This window comes from Pezoporus wallicus, unplaced genomic scaffold, assembly GCF_028554395.1.
Source record: "Pezoporus wallicus isolate ANWC-B61680 ecotype Strahan unplaced genomic scaffold, APGP_CSIRO_Pwel_v1 contig_5787, whole genome shotgun sequence".
Lineage (NCBI taxonomy): Eukaryota > Metazoa > Chordata > Aves > Psittaciformes > Psittacidae > Pezoporus > Pezoporus wallicus.
This window is the reverse complement of record NW_026637253.1, coordinates 758,033-778,940: the sequence shown is the minus strand read 5'-3', so window position 1 is coordinate 778,940 and position 20,908 is coordinate 758,033. Positions and strand designations below refer to the sequence as shown.

At 38.7% G+C, this 20,908-nt stretch overlaps 1 protein-coding gene across 1 annotated transcript in view; it reads left to right on the top strand.

Moving 5' to 3' along the window:
* GABRB3 (gamma-aminobutyric acid type A receptor subunit beta3) overlaps window positions 1-20,908 on the top strand; it is a 112,514-nt gene that overhangs the window by 75,863 nt on the left and 15,743 nt on the right. The window contains exons 4-7 of the mRNA XM_057404469.1: window positions 6,043-6,263; window positions 10,303-10,385; window positions 11,471-11,608; window positions 20,706-20,858. Of these exons, the coding sequence (XP_057260452.1) occupies window positions 6,043-6,263; window positions 10,303-10,385; window positions 11,471-11,608; window positions 20,706-20,858 (595 nt within the window). The remainder of the gene's footprint in view (window positions 1-6,042; window positions 6,264-10,302; window positions 10,386-11,470; window positions 11,609-20,705; window positions 20,859-20,908) is intronic.

The following is a 20,908-nucleotide window of genomic DNA, read 5'->3' as shown; positions in this document are numbered from 1 at the left end:
TAAATAGCTAGTGCATTTTTTCCTGTCCACTCACACCATTTCTGATTTTTTCTCTAGAGTATAGAAAAGGGGAAAACTTCCTTTATGGGTACAAAGCCTAGCAAATTAGTTAATCAAAGAATGAGAACTGATACCCTTATGGGTGTTAATAAACTTAGTTTCTGCTGGCAGTGACTTTGGTAGAGCCACCCTAAGGAACTAGCCTTTCCTTCTCATTTTTCAGAGCAGCCCTTCAAAGAAGGACTTGGGGGTGTTGGTTGATGAGAAAATGAACATGAGCAGGCAGTGTGCGCTCGCAGCCCAGAAAGCCAACCGTATCCTGGGCTGCATCAAAAGGAGCGTGACCAGCAGGTCAAAGGAGGTGATCCTGCCCCTCTACTCTGCTCTCCTGAGACCTCACCTGGAGTATTGTGTGCAGTTCTGGTGTCCTCAACATAAAAAGGACACGGAACTGTTGGAACAAGTCCAGAGGAGGGCCACGAGGATGATCAGGGGACTGGAGCACCTCCCATATGAAGACAGGCTGAGAAAGTTGGGGCTGTTCAGCCTGGAGAAGAGAAGGCTGTGTGGAGACCTCATAGCAGCCTTCCAGTATCTGAAGGGGGGCTACAAGGGTGCTGGAGAGGGACTCTTCATTAGGGACTGTAGTGATAGGACAAGGGGTAACAGGTTAAAACTTAAACAGGGGAAGTTTAGATTGGATATAAGGAGGAAGTTCTTTACTGTGAGGGTGGGGAGGCACTGGAATGGGTTGCCCAGGAAGGTTGTGAATGCTCCATCTCTGGCAGTGTTCAAGGGCAGGCTGGACAGAGCCTTGGGTGAGATGGTTTAGTGTGAGGTGTCCCTGCCCACGGCAGAGATGTTGGAACTAGATGATCTTAAGGTCCTTTCCAACCCTAACTATTCTATGATTCTGTTCTGTGATTTTATTGCTCCTTGCATAACCAAGCAGTTTCAGTAAAGTTCTAATACAGGTTTGTTTCTGCTTTTTGCTTTGAGTTGATTTGAAAAAGTGGTGAACAAGCATGGTTCATATTAATTCTTTCTATCCCATCATCTTCAGAGCAGGTGAGGCTGGCAGAGCACAAATGTACAGTGATCTTTCAAGATGTGTGGTAGCACACATGCTTTCTCAGGCATTCCATTTCTACCATGTCTGTTATTCAAAGTGCAGAGTGCATCTGGTTAATATATTGCTATTGCAGAAGATGCTGCTTGAACATTTTCCTTAGTAGATACCAAGCAAAGAAGTGGGAATGAGATGATAGCTCACATGCAATAATATACTTAAAAAAAAACGAACACCAAACTGTTCTGGATGTCATCTCTTTCAATAGATGCAAATGTAGTCATGCATTAGCAGACATATAGACAGGAGATTTTGATTTAAATTTAAGATGAAATAAGAAGTGGAAGTTAATTGAGAAAGCACTAATGAAATTTATACCTTCGAAGATACATTTTGAAAGTTCATGTTTCAGTCAAGACACTGAAAGTTTTTGATGTTGGCTGGCTGTTGTTTTTTCTATGTGTAATTTGTAAACCTTTTCTCTGGTGTTCCCTGTTGTAATAAATTTCATTATTTAAAAATAAAACTACAAACTAATACTGCTTGTTTTGTTACATATAATTTACTTAGCTAATTTCTTCATTTGTTAGCTGTTAACATATATTTTATCTCAAGCTAAAAAGAAAGCTAAAACTCTCTTCTGTTCAAATATACTGCTTCTCTTATATTTTGGTGCCAGCTGGTTCACTTCTTTCAATGCTGTGTAATGCCACCCTGTTTCTTTATTTTTGTTTAGCATTATATTGGGCAATACTATACATTTACACTGAGTGAGCTTTTGGTGTATTGCTCCTGTGTCCGCAGCTTTTATAAGCCCTAGCTCTTGACATTGATGTGCAAAATATTATAGAAGCCAAGCATGCAGCAAATTTTGAACATTAATAGAAAAAAGCTTTAATTGAGGTGAAACAGAACTGGCAGAGGGTATTCATTCTAATACATGAGCGTTAAAAGATTGATTGCAGACAACATAAGTAAAGATGTGGTCTTCTTGACATGCTAATGTGAGTGAGAGAAGTGCACCCAGTGTAGCATGCACCTCATTCACTGTTGAGCAGGGACCATTAGTCCCACCAAAGCAAGCTGCTGACAAAAGGGTTGTCCTCCTGAGCAGTCATGTTGAATTTGAGTTTTGAGGAATGAGCTTCCTTCCAGGCAGTTCCACATGTGCTCCTTTCTCCCATCACTGGGCCCTTTTGTTTTCAGAGGTCTCCTGTTAGTTTCCTAAAATGAGAACAGCTTGTCCTTGATATCTATAATGATTTATTTTTCTAAGCAATTAAATTTAATTTCTTAAAGCTATAGCAGCTCCTTCATTAAAGAGAATGAATCACTGAATAAAAAATGCAAAGGCTGAGAGTATGAAAGGCATGCTCAGGTTCCATTTGATTTCAAGGAAAGGCTGTAGGGCTGGAGGGAAGTAGGGCAGGATCAGTGCCTGAAATTGGGTTGGCTCCACGTGAAGCCCATTACAAAGATGGACCATTCCCCACAGCCGTCTTTAGAAAGCCTGAGCATCCTTTTCCCAAACAAGCAGCAAGCCTGAGGGGTTTGCATTACCAGCTTGTAGAAACAGATGCAAATGCAGGTATCCTGTGGCTTGCACACCTGCTGCTAAATATTTAAATATGTTTGGAGATCTTATAAATTTCTTAGCATTTTGCGAAGAGTTTTATCATTTAGAGCACTTTTGTAATTTGAAAATCAAAGTTTTAATGGCCTGAAGTTAGTCTCATTTTTTTCCATTGGTAAATATATCAGATCTAAACTCAGTATTTTCTTTAATTATAAACATGCATTTCCAGATATAAGACAGAATTATTTTCAGATACTCACTTTTTATGTCATGCATAAAAATAGGGTTCCTAAAGCTGAAATGCTCTTCTGCATTTAGAAAGCTATGAAGGAAAGAAAAGACAAAGTTTTTTCTTTTCTAAACTGCAAATGTTACTATTATTTAATGTGATATCGTTTTCAGTTTAGTGACACCTAACTTTAAAATGCTTCCAGACTCTATTTTTTTTTATAGTACCATGAAGCTAATGAATGAGACCTTGTGTCTAAGACTTTCAGTGTTTCAATATAGCGTTATTACAACATAGAATCATAGAATCAGCTAAGTTGGAAAAGACGTCTGAGATCATCAAGTCCAACCTTTACCCCAGGACTGCCAAGACTACCACTAAATCATGTCCCTAGGGGCCTCATTACACATTTTCTGAACACTTCCAGGGACACTGATGCCACCACTTCCCTGGCCAGCCTGTTCCAATACCTGATCACCCTCTCTGTGAAGAAATTTTTCCTAATATCCAATCTAAACCACCCTCTTGTGTGGACTGATTCCTTACCACTAATGTGTTGAACTGTTCTGAAATGACTAAGTTAAGGTTAGCAAATTAGAAAATGAAATAAAGAATTTTAAAATCCTAGAATCATAGAATTGTTTGGGTTGGAAGGTACCTCAAAGATCTTCTAGTTCCAAACCTCTGCCATGGGCAGGGACACCTTCCATAGACCAGGTTGCTCCAAACCCCATCCAACCTGGCCTTGAACACTGCCAGGGATGGGGCAGCCACAGCTTCTCTGGGCAACCTGTGCCAGTGTCTCTCCACCCTCACAGTAAACAACTTAATCCTTCTATCTAATCGAAATCTATCCTTTTTCACTTTAAAGTAATTCCTCATTGTCCTATCCCTACATGCCCTTTTAAAAAGTTCCACTTCAGCTTTCTATCGCTTTAGGTACTGGAAGGTTGCTCTAAGGCCTCCCATGAGCCTTTTCTTCTCCAGGCTGAACAAGCCAGGCTCTCTCAGCCTGTATTCATAGGAGAGGTGCTCCAGCCCCTGATCATCTTTGTGTCTCTCCCCTGGACTCATATGAGCAGGTCCATGTTCCTCTTGTGTTGGGGGTCGCAGAGCTGAATGCAGTACTGCAGGTGGGGTATCAAGAGACCGGAGTAGAGGGACAGAATCACCTCCTGGGTAAACAGGTCTCCTATTTCCTGACAGAGAGAGCCCACATTTTCCCTAGTCTTCTTTTTATCGCAGATATATCTACAGAAGCTGTTCTTGTTGCCCTCGACATCTCTGGCCAGATTTACTTGTATCAGGGTTTAGTTTTCCTAACCTGATCCCTGGCTTCTCAGAAAATTTCTCTGTATTCCTCCCTGTCCTAGCTTCCACCCTCCATAGGCTTCCTTCTTGTACTAGAGTTTGCCCATGAGCTCCTTGTTCATCCTTGTAGGCCTCCTGGTGTTTTTGCCTGACTTCCTCTTTGTTGGGATGCTTCTGAGCTTGGAAGAAGTGATCGTTGAATATTAATGAGCTTTCTTGGGCCCATCTTCCCTGCAGGGCTTTATCTCATGGTCCTTTACCAAGCAGATGCCTCAAGAGGCCAAAGTCTGCACTTCTGAAGTACAGGGTAAAGAGCTTGCTGTGTGCTCAATTCACTGCCCTAAGGATCTTTAACTCCACAATTCCATGGTCACTGCAGCCAAGGCTGCCCTTAAGCTTCATGTTCCCCACCAGCCACTCCTTGTTGGTGAGAAAAAGGCCCAGCACAGCCCCTTTCCTCTTTGGCTCCTCTGTCACTTGGAGAAGGAAGTTATCATCAGTGCATTCCAGGAACCTCCTGGATTCCTTATGCCCTGCTGTCTTGTCACTCCAACACATATTGGGGTGGTTGAAGTCTCTTTTGTGGACCAGGGCTTGTGAATGTGAGGCTGCTCCTATCTGTCTACAGAAGGGCCTCATCTGCTCAGTCTTCCTAGTCAGGCAGCGTGTAGTGGACCTCAATTGTATTGTCACCTGTCCCTGCTGTCTCATGAATCCTGACCTATAAGCTCTCTGTTGGCTTGTCATTCATCCCCAGGTGGAGCTCCATGCATTCCAGCTGGTCATTCACATAAAAGGCAACACTTCCTCATCTCCTCTGTGTTTCCTTCCTGAAGAGCCTGTATCCTTCGATTTCAACACTTCAGTAATAGCAACCATCCTACCACATCTCCATTACACCACTAAGACCATAGCCCTGAAGGGTGTGCACATCTCTTAACTCCTCTTGTTTATTCCCCATGCTACATGTGTTTGTGTAGAGGCATTTAAATTGCACCCTCAATGAAGCTGACTTACTGGCAGGAGTGGTTGGAATTTCTTTGTGCTGGTCATCAGATGCTCTCCTGCTGACCTTTGATCCCTTTATGGGCTCCTGGCATCTATTGCTGGCACTGGCATCAAACTGAGAGGAGTGGGATGGATTGAGGTTCCCTTCCTCTGGCAACTTAGGTTAAAGCCCTCTTCACCAAAATGGATGCTTTAGACTTCTGTATCCATGTGTAGGTTTTTATGTTCATGATCATGGCTTATAGCGGACACCATGAAACTGATGAAATGATGAATACCAAACATGGACATTGGTAGGATTTTACTATGATTTGCTGTTTTTCTAAGTACCAATGTAGCCTGTTGATGAGAAAATTTTATGTCACTGCAAGATGCAGTCTCACACAAAGGCACATGATAAATAGCATCTTTGCAGCTTATTTTTCATGCAGAAATTTGCATGCTGCTTCAAAATACTTTGCATATATTTCCATTTATGTATCATTTTTTAAAGTGAGGAAGATGGCAGTATTTACCTATTGCCTCATTTATCATTCCACAAACATCGTTATTTTGGATAGTTGTCAGGGGAACCACATGAAAAAAAATGAGGAGCAGGACAAAAGATACCAATACTAGCTGAATTTCTTCAGATTTGAAATGCTTCTTTAGACCAGGGTGATACCTGAATTGTTAAAATTATTTAGGAAGTGATGGGAATATTTGATGTTTTCATTAGTGTTTTGGGGGTTTTTTAATAAAATTTAAATGAAACTAACAGCAAAATAAGCTAGTAACAAGTAAAAAACAAAATTCTTCTAGTTACACCAAGTATGATTGACTGATGTGCTTTTCTTTTTTCCTCACTAGGATTACACTTTGACTATGTATTTTCAACAGTACTGGAGAGATAAGAGACTGGCTTACGCTGGTATACCTCTCAACCTCACGCTTGATAACCGAGTGGCAGATCAACTCTGGGTGCCCGACACTTATTTCTTAAATGACAAGAAATCATTTGTGCATGGTGTTACTGTGAAGAATCGAATGATTCGCCTTCACCCGGATGGAACAGTGCTTTACGGCCTCAGGTCTGTACTTCCATGATGAAGATTTTATCACTGTCATTATATATGATTGATAGTTGCTTCCTGGTACAAGGTTATTACAAACATTGGGTAGTGTGTTGTGTAACCTTCCACTGTAAGTCTGAAAGATGATTGTAGAAAATAAATGACACACTGGATGTTTCTTAATTTTGCCAAAAGTGCCTTCAGTCAGGTTTTATCTCTCTATGTAGAGTCACCGTATCTGGAAAGCCCACTGGCTATAGGAAGCAGAACAGCACACATTAGTTGTAAACCTGAAAATTTTGTCCAAAGTGTAGGTGGTAAGACTGAATGTCAGTGCTTGTGTTGTCTCTTGATGTGCCTGTAGTCTATAAAGAAAAAGACACAGTCAGCACTGGTTGAATGAATTCAGCCACAGTTAAGACCATGACTGTAGGTACTTCCATTTCCATCACTGGAAGTTTCTTGTATTTTTAAGCATTGATAATACTCAAGATTGCTGCACATAGGTACTGCTGCATAAAGAATCCCTAGTGTAAATATGAATGAGATCTGAAAAGTGATGCAGATGGATTATATGACTAGTATCATTATTTTACCTGCTTTTGTTTTTTATGAGCAGTGGCACTTCTGACCTGACCTGGATCTTGGGCCTTTACCTCTTTTCCTATTGCATATCATCCAATTATAACCTATAATTGGGTGAATCTTTCTAGACAAAATAAAAGTAGCCTCAGTCTATTATGAAACTTAAAAGAAGTTTAGGATGTTCTTGGAATTATTGTCTCTATAATTAACTAAGCTTATCAAAAGGAGCCTTTCATCTCTCATCCTATTGACCCAGAATGGAACACTACAGATGCACAATTCTTTCCAAAGGTAGTTAAATGACAAAAAAAAGAAAGGAAAAATTTTCATTTCCATTATCTCAACAACCATCCCCACAAGCAGTGTAGCAGTGATGGAGATTAGAACTCTTATGATCATAATAACGTATAGAAGTCTTTCTGTTCCACTCTAAAAGACTTTGAAATCATTCAAGTGAGGATTATCTGCCATAAAACAGTGTATTTAAGTAAGTTATTTTCCTCTTCTTCACAATGTAAATGTCCACAAGCAGACTGCATTTCACTTCATATTATGTGCTTAATAGGGATTTCACCAGCAGTTCATGTGTGGCTCACTTCTATCCTTCCCTTTCTTCTGAAAGCTTGCAACATCCAGGGTCAGATACCCATGGTGTAATGCAGCCAAGTTATTTAGTGAAGGATAACTGCCTAAAATTAAATCTTGGCAAAATATAGGACACTGTGACCAGAAGGAAGTAAATATCTGAGCCTTAACTATGTTGATTTAGACTTTTGCTTTGTGTTGTTCTACTGCTAGCCTGTCTTCTTGTGTTGTGGTTTCAGAGCATCCTGATGGCATTGGCCTCAAGTTGTAGTCTGTAGGCACTGATTCATACTGTGGGCTGAGACAAGAACCTGAGTTTTATGTGCCACAAAACACAGGGTCACTGAGAATAATAGTGGAAATTTTGGAGGGTTACAACTGATTATGGAATATCCATGTTGCAAAGCAGTTGTGAAAGTGATCCTGAGGTCACAGTGTCTCTGTGTTCTCTAAGAGAGTGGGGAAATGGGACAGTAGCTTTTTGAAGTTCAACCCATTTCTGGGGATTTTTTCTGGGGGCCATGGCACTGAGTTTGTTCCACCTTGTTCAGAGCAATTTACAAGCATACAATGGTACAACAGCTTTTTTTTCTCATAGTAGACCAAAAAAGAAATAATGACATAGGCTGGGGATCAAAAATAGAGTCTGACTGCTTGTGTGTTTGCCATATATAGATCTCATGTTCTCAGGAAGTACAATGCTAAATGTTAGAAATAAATAGAGTGGAGGAATATATGTATTTTGTCTGAAAGGACTTACGTAGTTATCACTCATAAATACAATGTAATGGATATTTGCAAGATGAAAAGGTTAGTTACAAATGGCCAGACAAGAAAACCACGCTTACTTCTGTTCTTTTTTGGATGAATATATTTCTGTGTCAAGATGAAAAGAGAATCAAATTAGCCATCAAGCCTGTGACGTAGTCACATAACAAGTATTTATATTGCTTAGACTGACTTATATTGTAAACTTTTGAGGGACAGAAAATATCCTTCTGTCAATTGTTTGTGCAGCACCTCCCAGCACATTCCATATGGGGTTCCTATATAATATAGCAATATAATCAAAGGCAATCAGACTGGTAATAAAGTACTAGAGAAGGATTTTAAACAAGTAAAAATATTTCTTTTGTGTATTGTATTTACCCACAGTGTATGTGTATCTGTGTACTACTTTACCATTGTCTGTCTCATAATTGTTTCTCTGTCACTGCTGTGATGATGAGTTCTTGAAACCTTGTAGTCCTGCTGTGTCAGGCAGCATCCCAGCCCATAAAAAAATAAACCTGTTCTTCTTGGGAGTGCACACAAGCCTGAGCAGTTAGCATTTGCTTTTGGTGAGCATTTGTGTAAGTTAAATTTGGTTGCTTGAATGTTCATTCAGGAGGGACCTCTGAGCACTCAGCTTACTTTGAGTAAATGGGGTAAATATGTTTCTATCTATATCTAGCTGTACCTTCTTTTCTAGTGCATATTTATGAAATTAAAACCATACATTATGCTGTAGTCTAAAATTTTACTTGAGCAAGAATGTGCGTTTTCCAGTATTGGAACCCATGACACAGAGCAGCTATGGTACGCTAAGAGGCCAAAATAAAGATGCATTCCTTAAAAAGTCATAAGGCAATTAGTCAGTTGAATGCAAGTTTGCCAGCTGCATAATTTTTTATAATTCTGTCAAATTAATCAGTTGTAATTGCATATGTGCTCTATGTCTGGCATTTAAAGGTAGTTGCACAACATAATAGTAAAGATCCTGGTACCACACTCCCTCTTGTATCAACTTAGCTCATGTGGATTCTGCTGCACAATCTTAAATGAAACCTTGGTTAAGGGATTAAAGAGAAAGCTTCAAAACAGAGAATACACATGGACAAAGCTTTTAATATTGATAGTTCCAGCTTTTAGAGGTACATTTAAGGCATTTCCTCCTTGTCACCAGAATATTGTTTGTTTAGGAACTGTGTACAAGATCCATCTCTTGTTTATATCAGAAAAAGATCAGCAAGGAATGGACCTAGTCAGTCCCAGAAGATAATTTGTGAAATATATATGAAGCCATTATAAAGAAAATTATGCATAATAAAGTACATATTGATGAAGGCTGTGATTCAGCAAAACACTGAAATACGTTAGTACAGATATATAAGTTCATTAATACATGTAAAAAAAAAAAGGTCCAATGTCATATGAAGCTGCTAATAGAACTATTTTGGTTGTGCATTTCCTTTTTTTACACCCCTGATATGCAAGAGCTTGATGGAAAATGCAGATGCATCAATAGTGAAATGTTCTGCAAATTCATCCTTAGTATGCTCAATTGCCTGCATTACAGATAAAGAAGCAAAAATATATTGTTATTTGGGGAGAAAATTTAAAATTCAATACGGTGCTTCATTACAAAATCCTCTTTAAATCTGAAGACAAGAGAAGTATACTCAACTTTGAAACAAAGTGTTTTGCTGAACTAAAGCATTTTGTCAGCATTTCAGTTTTTTTCTAGAGCTGTCACAAACCCAAGGAATCAGTTATTCATACAGCTCTAATCATTTTGACATTTGTAGCAGACTTTTTCGCTTCACATTTTCTGGTATATAGTCATATTTTTTAATCTCAGCAAATGTTTGTGTAAAACTTGCATATGTGGATACGTCCATTGAACCCCAAAGGGACTGGTTGCATAAGGGTAAGTCACAGTGAGTTGTTCATTGCAGTCACTGTAACTGCTGCTTTATTAAGCTGCTGCTCAGTGTAAAACTGTGGACCAGATCCTAAAATATTTTTAAGTTATTCTTCAGAGAGTCCTCACTTTGAAAAATAAATGACAACAGCAAAACCTGGATTACTGGCTGTGCAGTAATTCTGTTTGATGTTTGTATTTCAGAATCACAACCACTGCAGCTTGTATGATGGATTTGAGAAGATACCCATTAGATGAACAGAACTGTACTCTGGAAATAGAAAGCTGTATGTACATAAGGAAATGCATGTAAAACCTGGTTCAGATGTGGGGCAGTTTTCCTTTTATAGAACCGTGTACTATTCATACTGGTTATTTATAAGCAATATGTGAACCATGTAATTATCACCCTTTGGATTTTTTGCTTGCTTGTTTATTTGACTTTTTTAAAAAATAAAAGGCGTCATCCATTTCTAGATGGATGGATACATCCTAGAAAAATGGATTTAGGACAATGAAGTAATTTATTACTCTAGTCTACTTGGCAGTGGCAGTGACTGGATACATCAACATAAGAGAATGAATGTTCATATTTCAATCAATCAGATTCATTTTCAAGAGAGAAAAGACTGTGATACCATTTTCTTTTGGTATGCTTTATTACACACAGATAGATGGTCTTGACAGAGAAACTCCCCTTGGGCTTTCATATCTGCCCCACTTATGATTTGCAGTTGTGTTCCAAACAGAACCATATTCTCTTAAACACCAAATCTTGTCCTAGGTTTGAAATATTCAGAGGTATACTTGTGCTTCAAGAGTTCCTGCTCCATTTCTGCTGCTGTCTGGGGACTGTAAGCCATATACAGAAAATACTAGTATATATTCTATATTCAGCTACAGTCCTCCACTACAGAAGATAATGGAAATGGTGCGACTCACAGTCTTTAGTGTGAGTGGAAAAGATCTGCCTCAATTATGTTTGTCTTTATTCATTGAACAGTCCACCTTCTTGTGATTATTAGCATAAATATACACTTTGTTTCAGTGCTAAATGTATATGAAAATCATGCAACTTTACAAGTTATTGGGTAGCATTTTCCGTCTCCTTGTGGCCATTAATCTCTATGTGAATTTTATGAGTGTTACAAAAAAAAAAACAAACAGAAAACAACCAAGAATATATTGCCTCAAATTCTTGAGCAGACTGTAATAGCACAGATCTTCAGGAGAAAATAGAACAAAATACCACACAGGACTCCAGCTGTTCTGATGCTTTTCATTGTCTCAAATGACAAACTGCCTGTACTGTCTTTGAGGCTACCTTTGAGTCTGCTGTTATTTCTGACTTACTATTCTGCTCTGCCTCCAGACGGCTACACAACTGATGACATAGAGTTCTACTGGAGAGGTGGAGATAATGCAGTCACTGGCGTGGAGAGGATTGAGCTTCCTCAGTTCTCCATTGTGGAATATAGACTGGTGTCAAAAAATGTTGTCTTTGCCACAGGCAAGTATTGTCATTTGCCCATTTACTGTTTGATTTCCTCGTGTATGACAACTACATTTTTATTGATCATAATTAATCATAATAACACATAGTCTGTGTTGTGTGTTTGGCTAAAGAAATTACTTACTTGATTATACCCGGAGGCAAGAGCCCGTGAAATATAATTTCTTGTGTATTTCTCTTTTTCTTGTGTGTGTGTGATACTTAACCAGACACCTAAATATCTATGATCTAAATGCATATGAAGTCATTCACCTCTGAATCATAAGTTTTCATACAGGGTTACAGGACATACATAACTGTGTTTTGGCATACTAGGTCAAAAAGCCACTATTTTTAGAAATACCTCCCTGCAGCTTTTCAGTGCATGTTTTTATTGTTGTATAGTGAATGTAATGTCTTTTGTATCTTGATTTGCACTGATGGGTATATATAGTACTATATACACAGCCAGTGCTTTTGTCATCATTGTAAAAATGCTAAAATTAAATCCCTGGTTTTCCTTCTTGTTTCCTTGAAGTTGTAATAAAAGTAACTGGTAGCTCACAGAATTAGATGTCTTTGGGTGACAAAGCACAGTACTGAATTTTATGTTTAATATTAGACAGCAGCATAGGAAAATATTGTTATGTGTGACAAGCAGCACAGAAAGCTATCAGCAAGTGTGGGGCTACTATTTGGGACCTCCAGATTTTCAGTGCTCTTCAGACCACAGGAGTGTGCTGTTCCACCTGTCTCAATGCACTAGAACAAATGAAGCACAGCTCTATTATGTTTGTAAGCATCGCTTCACCCACTCTTTGGACACAGCATCTGTTTTGAAGTACACAGAAGCACAAGTTGTATTTCAGAACAAAATGTAAATATTGCTGAGATTGAAATTAATGTGAGGGGGGTTGCCAACTGCTGCTGTTCTTGTTTATCATTGTGAATGGGTTTTTTTCTACAACAAACCAGATACTCTAATCTTATATCCTTCCTTTCTGCAGCTAGTGTCACATTTGGCAGCCAGAGTTTACCTGCCCCTATGCAAGACTGGATCTGTTTTTGTAGGATGGCTCCTTTGGATAACAATGAGAATACAGAGAACTTAGTTGGGAAGTTTTTATGGCAGTCTTAAACCACCTTTCAGTTCAGTATGAAATATTTCAGTAAAGGCATGATTTAGTAATTTAGAGAGGAGAAAGATTTGTTAATTCAGGAAAAAAAGGAAATCCAAAGAGCTGTAAGATGAATATGAGAGAGAATGAAAACTAGGATTAGACATTATTATGACCAAAGTTTCAGAATCACAACAGTTCTTTCAAAAAAAAAAAAACGAAAACAACAAACAACCTTGTGGAAGGAGTATAAGAGTTTCATGCTTCAGGGTTTAAGACAGTTTGACATTCAGGAGTAGGATGACACAGTCACGGGAAACAGATTACTCCATGTTTCTTGTACCATTTTCTGAAGCATGTAATTTTTGTCACTGATGAAGACACAATACTGAATTTACTATTGTTTTGGTTCAGGACATTGTGAAAATGCTTGATTAATTATGAAGTTTTGTGACAAGTATTTCCATGCAGGGGAAACATCATTCCTTTTATTTTTTTTCCAAAAATCACATATTTGATTTTAAATCTGAAGCATGCTAGTTATCTGGTTGATAAAGTCAGCGCAATCTCTTCAGATTTCATCTCAAGACCCTGCTTCATTATGGTCCTAGTAATTAGGGCCATTTTCTTCATTTCTGTAGAAAATAAGTCAGGCATGCTTTCTTTTTTATTTGGCTAGGAGGTTATTGAATTCTTAAGGGAAGATATTAGTTCTTTGAGCACAACATCTCCATGAACATTTCAGAGATTTCAGTACTAGTGTGCTTTGACTGTATAAAACTGAAAGAAGACTTCAGAGTCATGCCATAAACAGCCTTCGGAGTAGTTATTTCTCCTATCCTCTATGAGGATCAGTGCTGTATAATCTTGTGTAACTTATGCAAATGGAAAAATCTGTTCCCATAGTTACTACAGAGAAGCAACAGTAAGCATGGGAAAAAACCCATAGATAATGGCAGAAAGCTGTGCAGGGCTGCAAGAATACTAGAGGAAATGCATGCATGTTAAAACATAGCATTGGAGTTAAAAATTATCTTGCCAAATTGAGTCAAAATAGGTCTGTAAAGAAAATATAAAAATCAGTATGGACAAGTGCAAAATACATACAACTAATTATTCCTATCCATATTCAGGACAGGGAATACCAGGTTAGACCAGGCGTCTGTGTAGAAATCTAGGGGCTGCTGTTGATCTCAGACTGAATATGAGCCAATGTTCAAACATCTTCTGGGGAGCAAGCAAAACAAAATTCATCCTATAAGGAGCCTTACTTGCGCTGCTAAGGCCTGAGCTGAATATCTGTGATCATGGGTACCGCTCTTCAAAACAGTTGTGGAGCAATAGAAGAGGGTCCAGGGAAAATCAGTAAGTAGGAGTTGAAGTCTAGAAAATGGAGTACCTGATCTTACTGGAGAAACAGGTATGGTCATGTACATTTAAAAAAAGAGAATACTTGGTGGTAATTAAATTCTTCAAATGTCTAGAATGTATGCAAGACACGGGCTTTAGCCTGTTCTCTTTATTCATGATGGAAAGAAGAGACAGTAGAAGTTAAATTTCTATGAAGAAGGAAAATTCTGGTTTGACTGTCTTTTTAACACAGCTGAAGTCCATACAGGCTGCTGTAAGACATCTAAAATGGCAATGGATGCCTGTGTGTCAATAACTAAATTAAGCCCATAGTCGAATAATATCAAATCAGTGCTGTCAATGGAGCCTAAAGAACAGTTCAGCTCTCAAATACCTGTATTCTGTCAATTGAATAGCTTTTAAGAAACTATTCAGTTGTCTAAGCATAGGTATCTGGTGCCTCTTGATATGCTACAGAGCATCCTGCTTAGCAATTAGGCTGCTGTTCCAGAGCCTTAGAATCATAGAATCATAGAATGTTTAGTGTTGGAAAGAACCTTAAGATCTACTTCCAACCCCATTGCCATGTGCAGAAATGCCTCACACTAGACCATGTCGCCCAAGGCTCTGTCCAACCTGGCCTTGAACACTGCCAGGGATGGAGCATTTACCACTTCTTTGGGCAAACTGTTCCAGTGTCTCACCACCCTCACAGTAAAAAACTTCTTCCTTATACCCAGTCTGAACTTGTCCTGTTTAAGTTTGAACCTGTTACCCCTTGTCCTATTGCTGCAGTCCCTAATGAACAGTTCCTCCCCAGCAGCCAGGGATACAACTGGCTTTCTAGGCTTCAAGCAAACACTGCCAGCTGTTTGTTTGCCAGCTTCAACCAACACCTCCCAAGTCCTTCTCCATAGGGCTGCTCTGAATTTCTTCTCTGCCAAACCTGTAGTGGTGCCTTGGATTGCCCTGACCCAGGTGTAGGAGCTTGCATTTGGCATAGTTGAACTTCCTGAGGTTGGCGTTGGCCCACCTCACAAGCATGTCAAGGTACCTCTGGATAGCATCCTTTCCCTCCAGCATATCAGATGAACCATGTAATTTAGAGTCATCGGCAAACTTGCTGAGAGTGCACTCAATCCCACTGTCCATGTCACCGACAAAGATGTTGAATAGGATTGATCCCAACACCAACCCCTGAGGGACACCACTCATTACTGGTCTCCAGTTGGACATTGAGCTGTTGACTGCAACTCTCTACATGTGGCCATCCAGCCAATCCATTAAATTGATGTCTGCAACATCAAAACTGATTGTTCCAGCTAGGAGAAACAGCAAGATGTCAAATGCCTTCAGCTAGATACTAATTGCCCTCAGTGCTTTTTCTTGTTGACAAAAATCCTAGAAATACTGAGGAAGCTAGATTCGTGGTGCACCTCCCTCAGTTTTCCCATGCAAAGAATGCCTTGTCCTTTCCAAAATACTGGGTGCCAAACCTCCGCACATCATGCAGGCTATTGCCCTGGGACATGCCCAGGATTTCTTTGAATGTGTCTCAAGATTTTTATCATCTTCCACCCATCAAATTGATGAGTGGTCCGTCCATCAAACTGATGTCTCTCCAGTTTACAGACAAGGATGTCATGCAGGAGAGTGTCAAATACTTTGCACAAGTCCAGGTAGACAATATCAAGTGCTTTGCTCCTATTCATCAGTTCTGTAGCCCCATCATAGAAGGACACCAAATTGGTCAGGCATGATCTGACCTTGGCGAAGCCATGCTGGCTGTCACCAAGCACTTTGTTGTGTTTTATGTGCTTTAGCATGGTTTCCAGGAGAATCTGCTCCAAGATTTTGCCAGGCACAGAGGTGAGACTGCCTGGTCCATAGTTCACCAGGTCTTCCATTCTTCCCTTCTTAAACACAGGGGTTATGTTTCACTTTTTCCAGTCATCCAGAACTTTGCCTGACTGCCATGATTTTTCAAATATGATGGACAGTGGCTTAGCAAATTCATCCACCAGCTCCCTCAGGACCTGCAGACGGATTTCATCAGGTTCCATGGTAGTTTCTTGTGTCCTATGTGACAATACAGTGCTTCAGTATTAACTACTTAACCGGTATTAAGTTCTACTCTTCAGTAGCCTAATGCATCTCAAATGGCATTAGACACCTCTAATTTGATTGCCTGTATAGGTAATTAAATCACGCCCTTAGAATCAGCTGCCTATAAGTCTAGCTCTCCTGATCTCTAGACACCAAGAGCTTATGTGCCATCCATATGTAAATATCTGCATGGAAACCCCTGAAATTTAGAGCCTAGACCTGTGAGCTGAATCCACCGCCTAAATGTTTGTTATCCACAAATGCAAAGAAACTGAACAGGAATAGGGATGTGTAAAACACCACCTAAAAGCTTCAAGATGCGTAGCAGTCAGAGCCAGACTAGCAACCTGTTGGTAAGAGAAGGATAGTCCTAAAAGATTTGAAAATTAATTATTTGCTGTATTCTGAAAGATCAATCTGTAAAGTACATTTCCAATTAGTGGAAGAACCTTCCCAAAAGAACAGATTAAAGTAAGAATTCTGTGACTGACCAACTCTGTTATCTTGGTTCTTGAACAAAACAGCAAGAGACTAATTTAGCCTTGGAGCTAGATACTTCAGCTTGCCAGCTTTTGATGAAAATGAAAGAGAAACAAGTAATTACTTTTTACCAAGTGCCCAAATATATGAAAGAGGAATATTTTCAGCTCAGTTATTGATTATTTTCTTTTTCATGCCTGAATTCTCAATGCTGTTTTTCGATTTAAATACTTCAGGCTAAATTCTGTTGTTCCTGTACTATTTAAATTAGCCCATGGACATAAATATGTTACATGAGATGGGAGAAAGGGTAACAAATCTGGTCCTTGAGCAACAACACTGTTCTTTATGAAAAAAAAAAAAATTGATGGAAAATTAACAACTAGAATTTCCTGGTAACTAATCTCTAAATGTACTGAGCCTTAATTGACAAATCATTATCCAAGCATAATCAGGAAAGTAACAGTGTAATTGTTGAGCTCGCCAAGAAATCCGTTTTTATTAAATATATTACACAACATGGTTTCTTCTTCGATCAGAAAAGATCTGGGCTTACATGCAGATTGTTCCATGCAGGTTAGGACCCATCCTTTTCACTGAGTTTTAGCCATGCAAAGGGAAAACAAGGCAAAAAAAGGAATGTTCCTTCTTTGAATTCGTTGTTTTCCACAGATTCCCGTGGTCTGTTTGCTGAAGGTGAGATATTACAGCAGACATAGCAGGCTGGAGGTAGGGCCAATAGATCATCTGTGAAGACATAAAACCCATACAGCTGAAAGTAATAAAAACTTCTGTAGTCTCATGGAGAGCTACCTAAAGGAGAAATCTGGCTGCATAGTATGAAAACACAAGGCTACCAGTTCATGTTTCAGTTTCAACCTGAACTATATGAACACTGAATTATTCTGAAATTCCAGAGATCCAGACCTCCCAACAAAATTTGAGCTTGGAAAATCACCATGAAACAGGATGACATTCTGTTTACCATTATAAAACTGAACAATGTGTCAACTAAGTAGCTGTAATGCCAGTAAAAGTTTTTGTTAGATTGCCCAGGAGCCACAGACCCTCAAAACCTACGCTGAGACTTGCAGGGCTGGTATTCATCTTGTTCTGGTTTAAGATGAATATAATTTCAGTGTCTGCATATGAACTAGGTGTCTTAGTTGATGGGAATCTAGTCAATAGAGTTGGTGAAGTCGGGAGACAAATTCAGTTGACCCATAGGAATCTATTTTAGGAGGAGATGGATAATTGTCTAAGTTTCATTTATTAGATTGACTAGATTAACTGACTTTCCTGGAAATGTAATGAGAGCTTAGATACCTCGCTCATTTATATGCAGTTCAGGCGAGCCGCTTAATCAGCTGCTACTTGAGATGGCATAGGGCAGCCTTCTTAGTTTCTAGCTGCTAATCAAAAAGGTGCAGGAGACACATCATATCCACCAGGTACATGATCGTGTCTGAGATGTTGTAGGGGATATCAAAAGAAGTAGTGCACCTTCAGACTCACAATTGAATCTCTCTGTTTCAGTTCAGGTCCAGCTCTAGAGCAGTCAGACAGCACTGACAGTCCTGGCCCCATGTATGGTTCTTAGGGTTCTGTCTTCTTGCTTCAGGACAAAGAACCTGGTGCTTGAAGCAACTTTATGCTGACATCCTTGGCTTTGAGACACTGTCTGGAGAGTCCACCTTTAAGTCCAGATTCCACTAATTTCAATAACTATCTTGTCTCATTAGATAGAGATAATGGGTGATGCTCACAGGTGAATCATCCAGGATAAATATCTAAAGTTTGCTCTGTCATAGTATTTCTCAGTTAAGGATTTCAGTACTGAACATGACTGACATACATGACACACTATGTCTCTCCACTGTTGACACATTATCATCTCCTCCATCCACACAATTTTCCCTGCTTTTTCAATAGCACCAAGTCCCCTCTTCTTTCTCTGAGGTTCCCCAATGTGTCCAGGGTCCTCAGCACTGGAGTGGCCCAAGAAGAGGCTTTGATTCAGTGATTCAATTCCACTGAACCTTACTGAGTGAATCCTTTAGGGTATTTATCAAAGAATCAGTATTTTATGGGAGATTTTCCAGTCATCACCTCTATCAGTGATATTCCAGCCACCCAGACCTGGACAGGACTTTTGGAAAGGAAGTGCTCTGTAGAGAATTCTTTGAGTGGGTGCTGTATTATATTAAATAATTTTCCTCAATAGAGCTTTATAAAAATTTATACTCCCTAATTTATACTATGCACTACTCTTACTGTAGAAAGGTGATCAGGTCTGCTATGTTTTTAATGTGTTTCATGATGGCAGGGTGTGTTCCTGTTTTATTTACATAGTCTGCAGACACACGGGCTCAGAAGCCATTTCATAAGAAGCTCCATGGAAAAGTTAAGCTTTTCTAACAAAAAACAAGGCATAGTTTAAAAGAGAGAATTGGTCTTTTGAAATGAAGCATTGTTCATTGGAAAACGAAGATGCTAAGCAAACTAAAGCTTAAATGTTTCTTTGCTAAAAATTATACTTACTGCTTTAGACAGCAGAAAACCCGGGTCTGATTTTCATGATAAAATAAATCAGTATGATTCCACCAAGATTCATCTTTTAGTGAAAGTAGAAGGCATTTCAGCCTGGAAAAAAAAATTACTACTGATTGAAGTAATCACAGCAAACAAATATAGCTACCAGATATTTCTTCTTCCAATGGTAGTTCTTCTGAGATTTTTTGATAAAACAATTAAGGATAGTTGCATACAGCTTGATACTGCCTGGACGCTTCTGATTCCTGGAAATGGTGTAGAATTTTTTTCTGTCATATGACTCAAAGTATACTGAACTATCAAGAATGTGATGAAGAGAAATCTGCAGTTTTCTATTCCTTCTTTCACTTTCTGTCTCAGGAAATCCATCATTCTTGTGTATATGGGCAAATGTAATTTCTAATGCTTATATGCAAACATATAAACATAATTTAAGGGAAGATTTTAATGTTTCTACATGTAATCTCTCATATTTTGCACGTATTTGCATTAGAATGGGTGAGATGTAGTCTAATATATATATGCGTCCTCAATATGTGCAGAAATGTTTTTTAGGATGTTGATTTAACTAGAGCTTTTAGATGAGCTATTAAAAGTATCATATGTAAGACTAGTAAAGCAAACACTGAAATCATAGAGCTAATGTTGTGAGAATGACTACATTTTTCCTGTACAGCTGTACTCAGACTTAATCCTCTTTGGTGAAAAAAGGCACAATTTTTTTTAAACCGTTTGAGATTTCTAAATATATAAAATACATTCAGTTAAGATTAACACTGATTTTGAAACACACCAATTTGAAGTTAAATAATTTTTTTAAAACACTAAAATTGAAGTTCTTAATTTTTTTCATTATTTATGTGTTCCAGTTGTAACGATTCATGAATATATATATATACTGTATGCATGTACACACACATATAAAATAATCCTTTTTTGCTTAAAATATTTTTGGAAGAAATATTCTGTCCTGTCCTAATTGAGTTAGAGGATCTGGTCTGTCTGTTAGAGGCATTTCTTTACCGGGATTCATTGCAATTTGTTTTTGACACCACAGGTAGAATGTTTCTCATAGTTCAAATGTAATTAAGAAGTACCATCTCATGAACAGCTCTTCCCTGTAAATAAATAACTATGCACATTATTAACCTCAATATAAATACTATACATAAAACTGAATATTTGAATAATCATTTTACTTGGAGACCTAAGCATCTGGTTTTAAAAACTAACTGGTGCTCACCCATCTGTTTAATAATCTAGAATAATTTACCATTTTTCTCTCTTTGCTTCTCAAATACAAATTGTTTGCACATCATCATATTCACTGCACAGTTTCCTATAATACCAACCAGTAATCTAGTGAAAGCATTTTCCCTACCGTTGTGCAGATGTCATATTACCCCATAAAACGTGTGTGCTTTAGTTTCAACAGAAACTGAAGACAAATATCTGCAAGTGTCTTCTCTTCAGTATAAATAACATTGTTTTCCCCTCCCTTTCCTCAGGTGCCTACCCAAGACTCTCACTGAGCTTCAGGTTGAAGAGAAATATTGGATACTTTATTCTTCAAACCTACATGCCCTCCATACTGATTACCATTTTATCATGGGTGTCATTCTGGATCAATTATGATGCATCAGCAGCAAGAGTTGCCCTTGGTATGTGCTAAGAATGAATGGGGCATTAAAATTTCAGACTAAATGTAGCC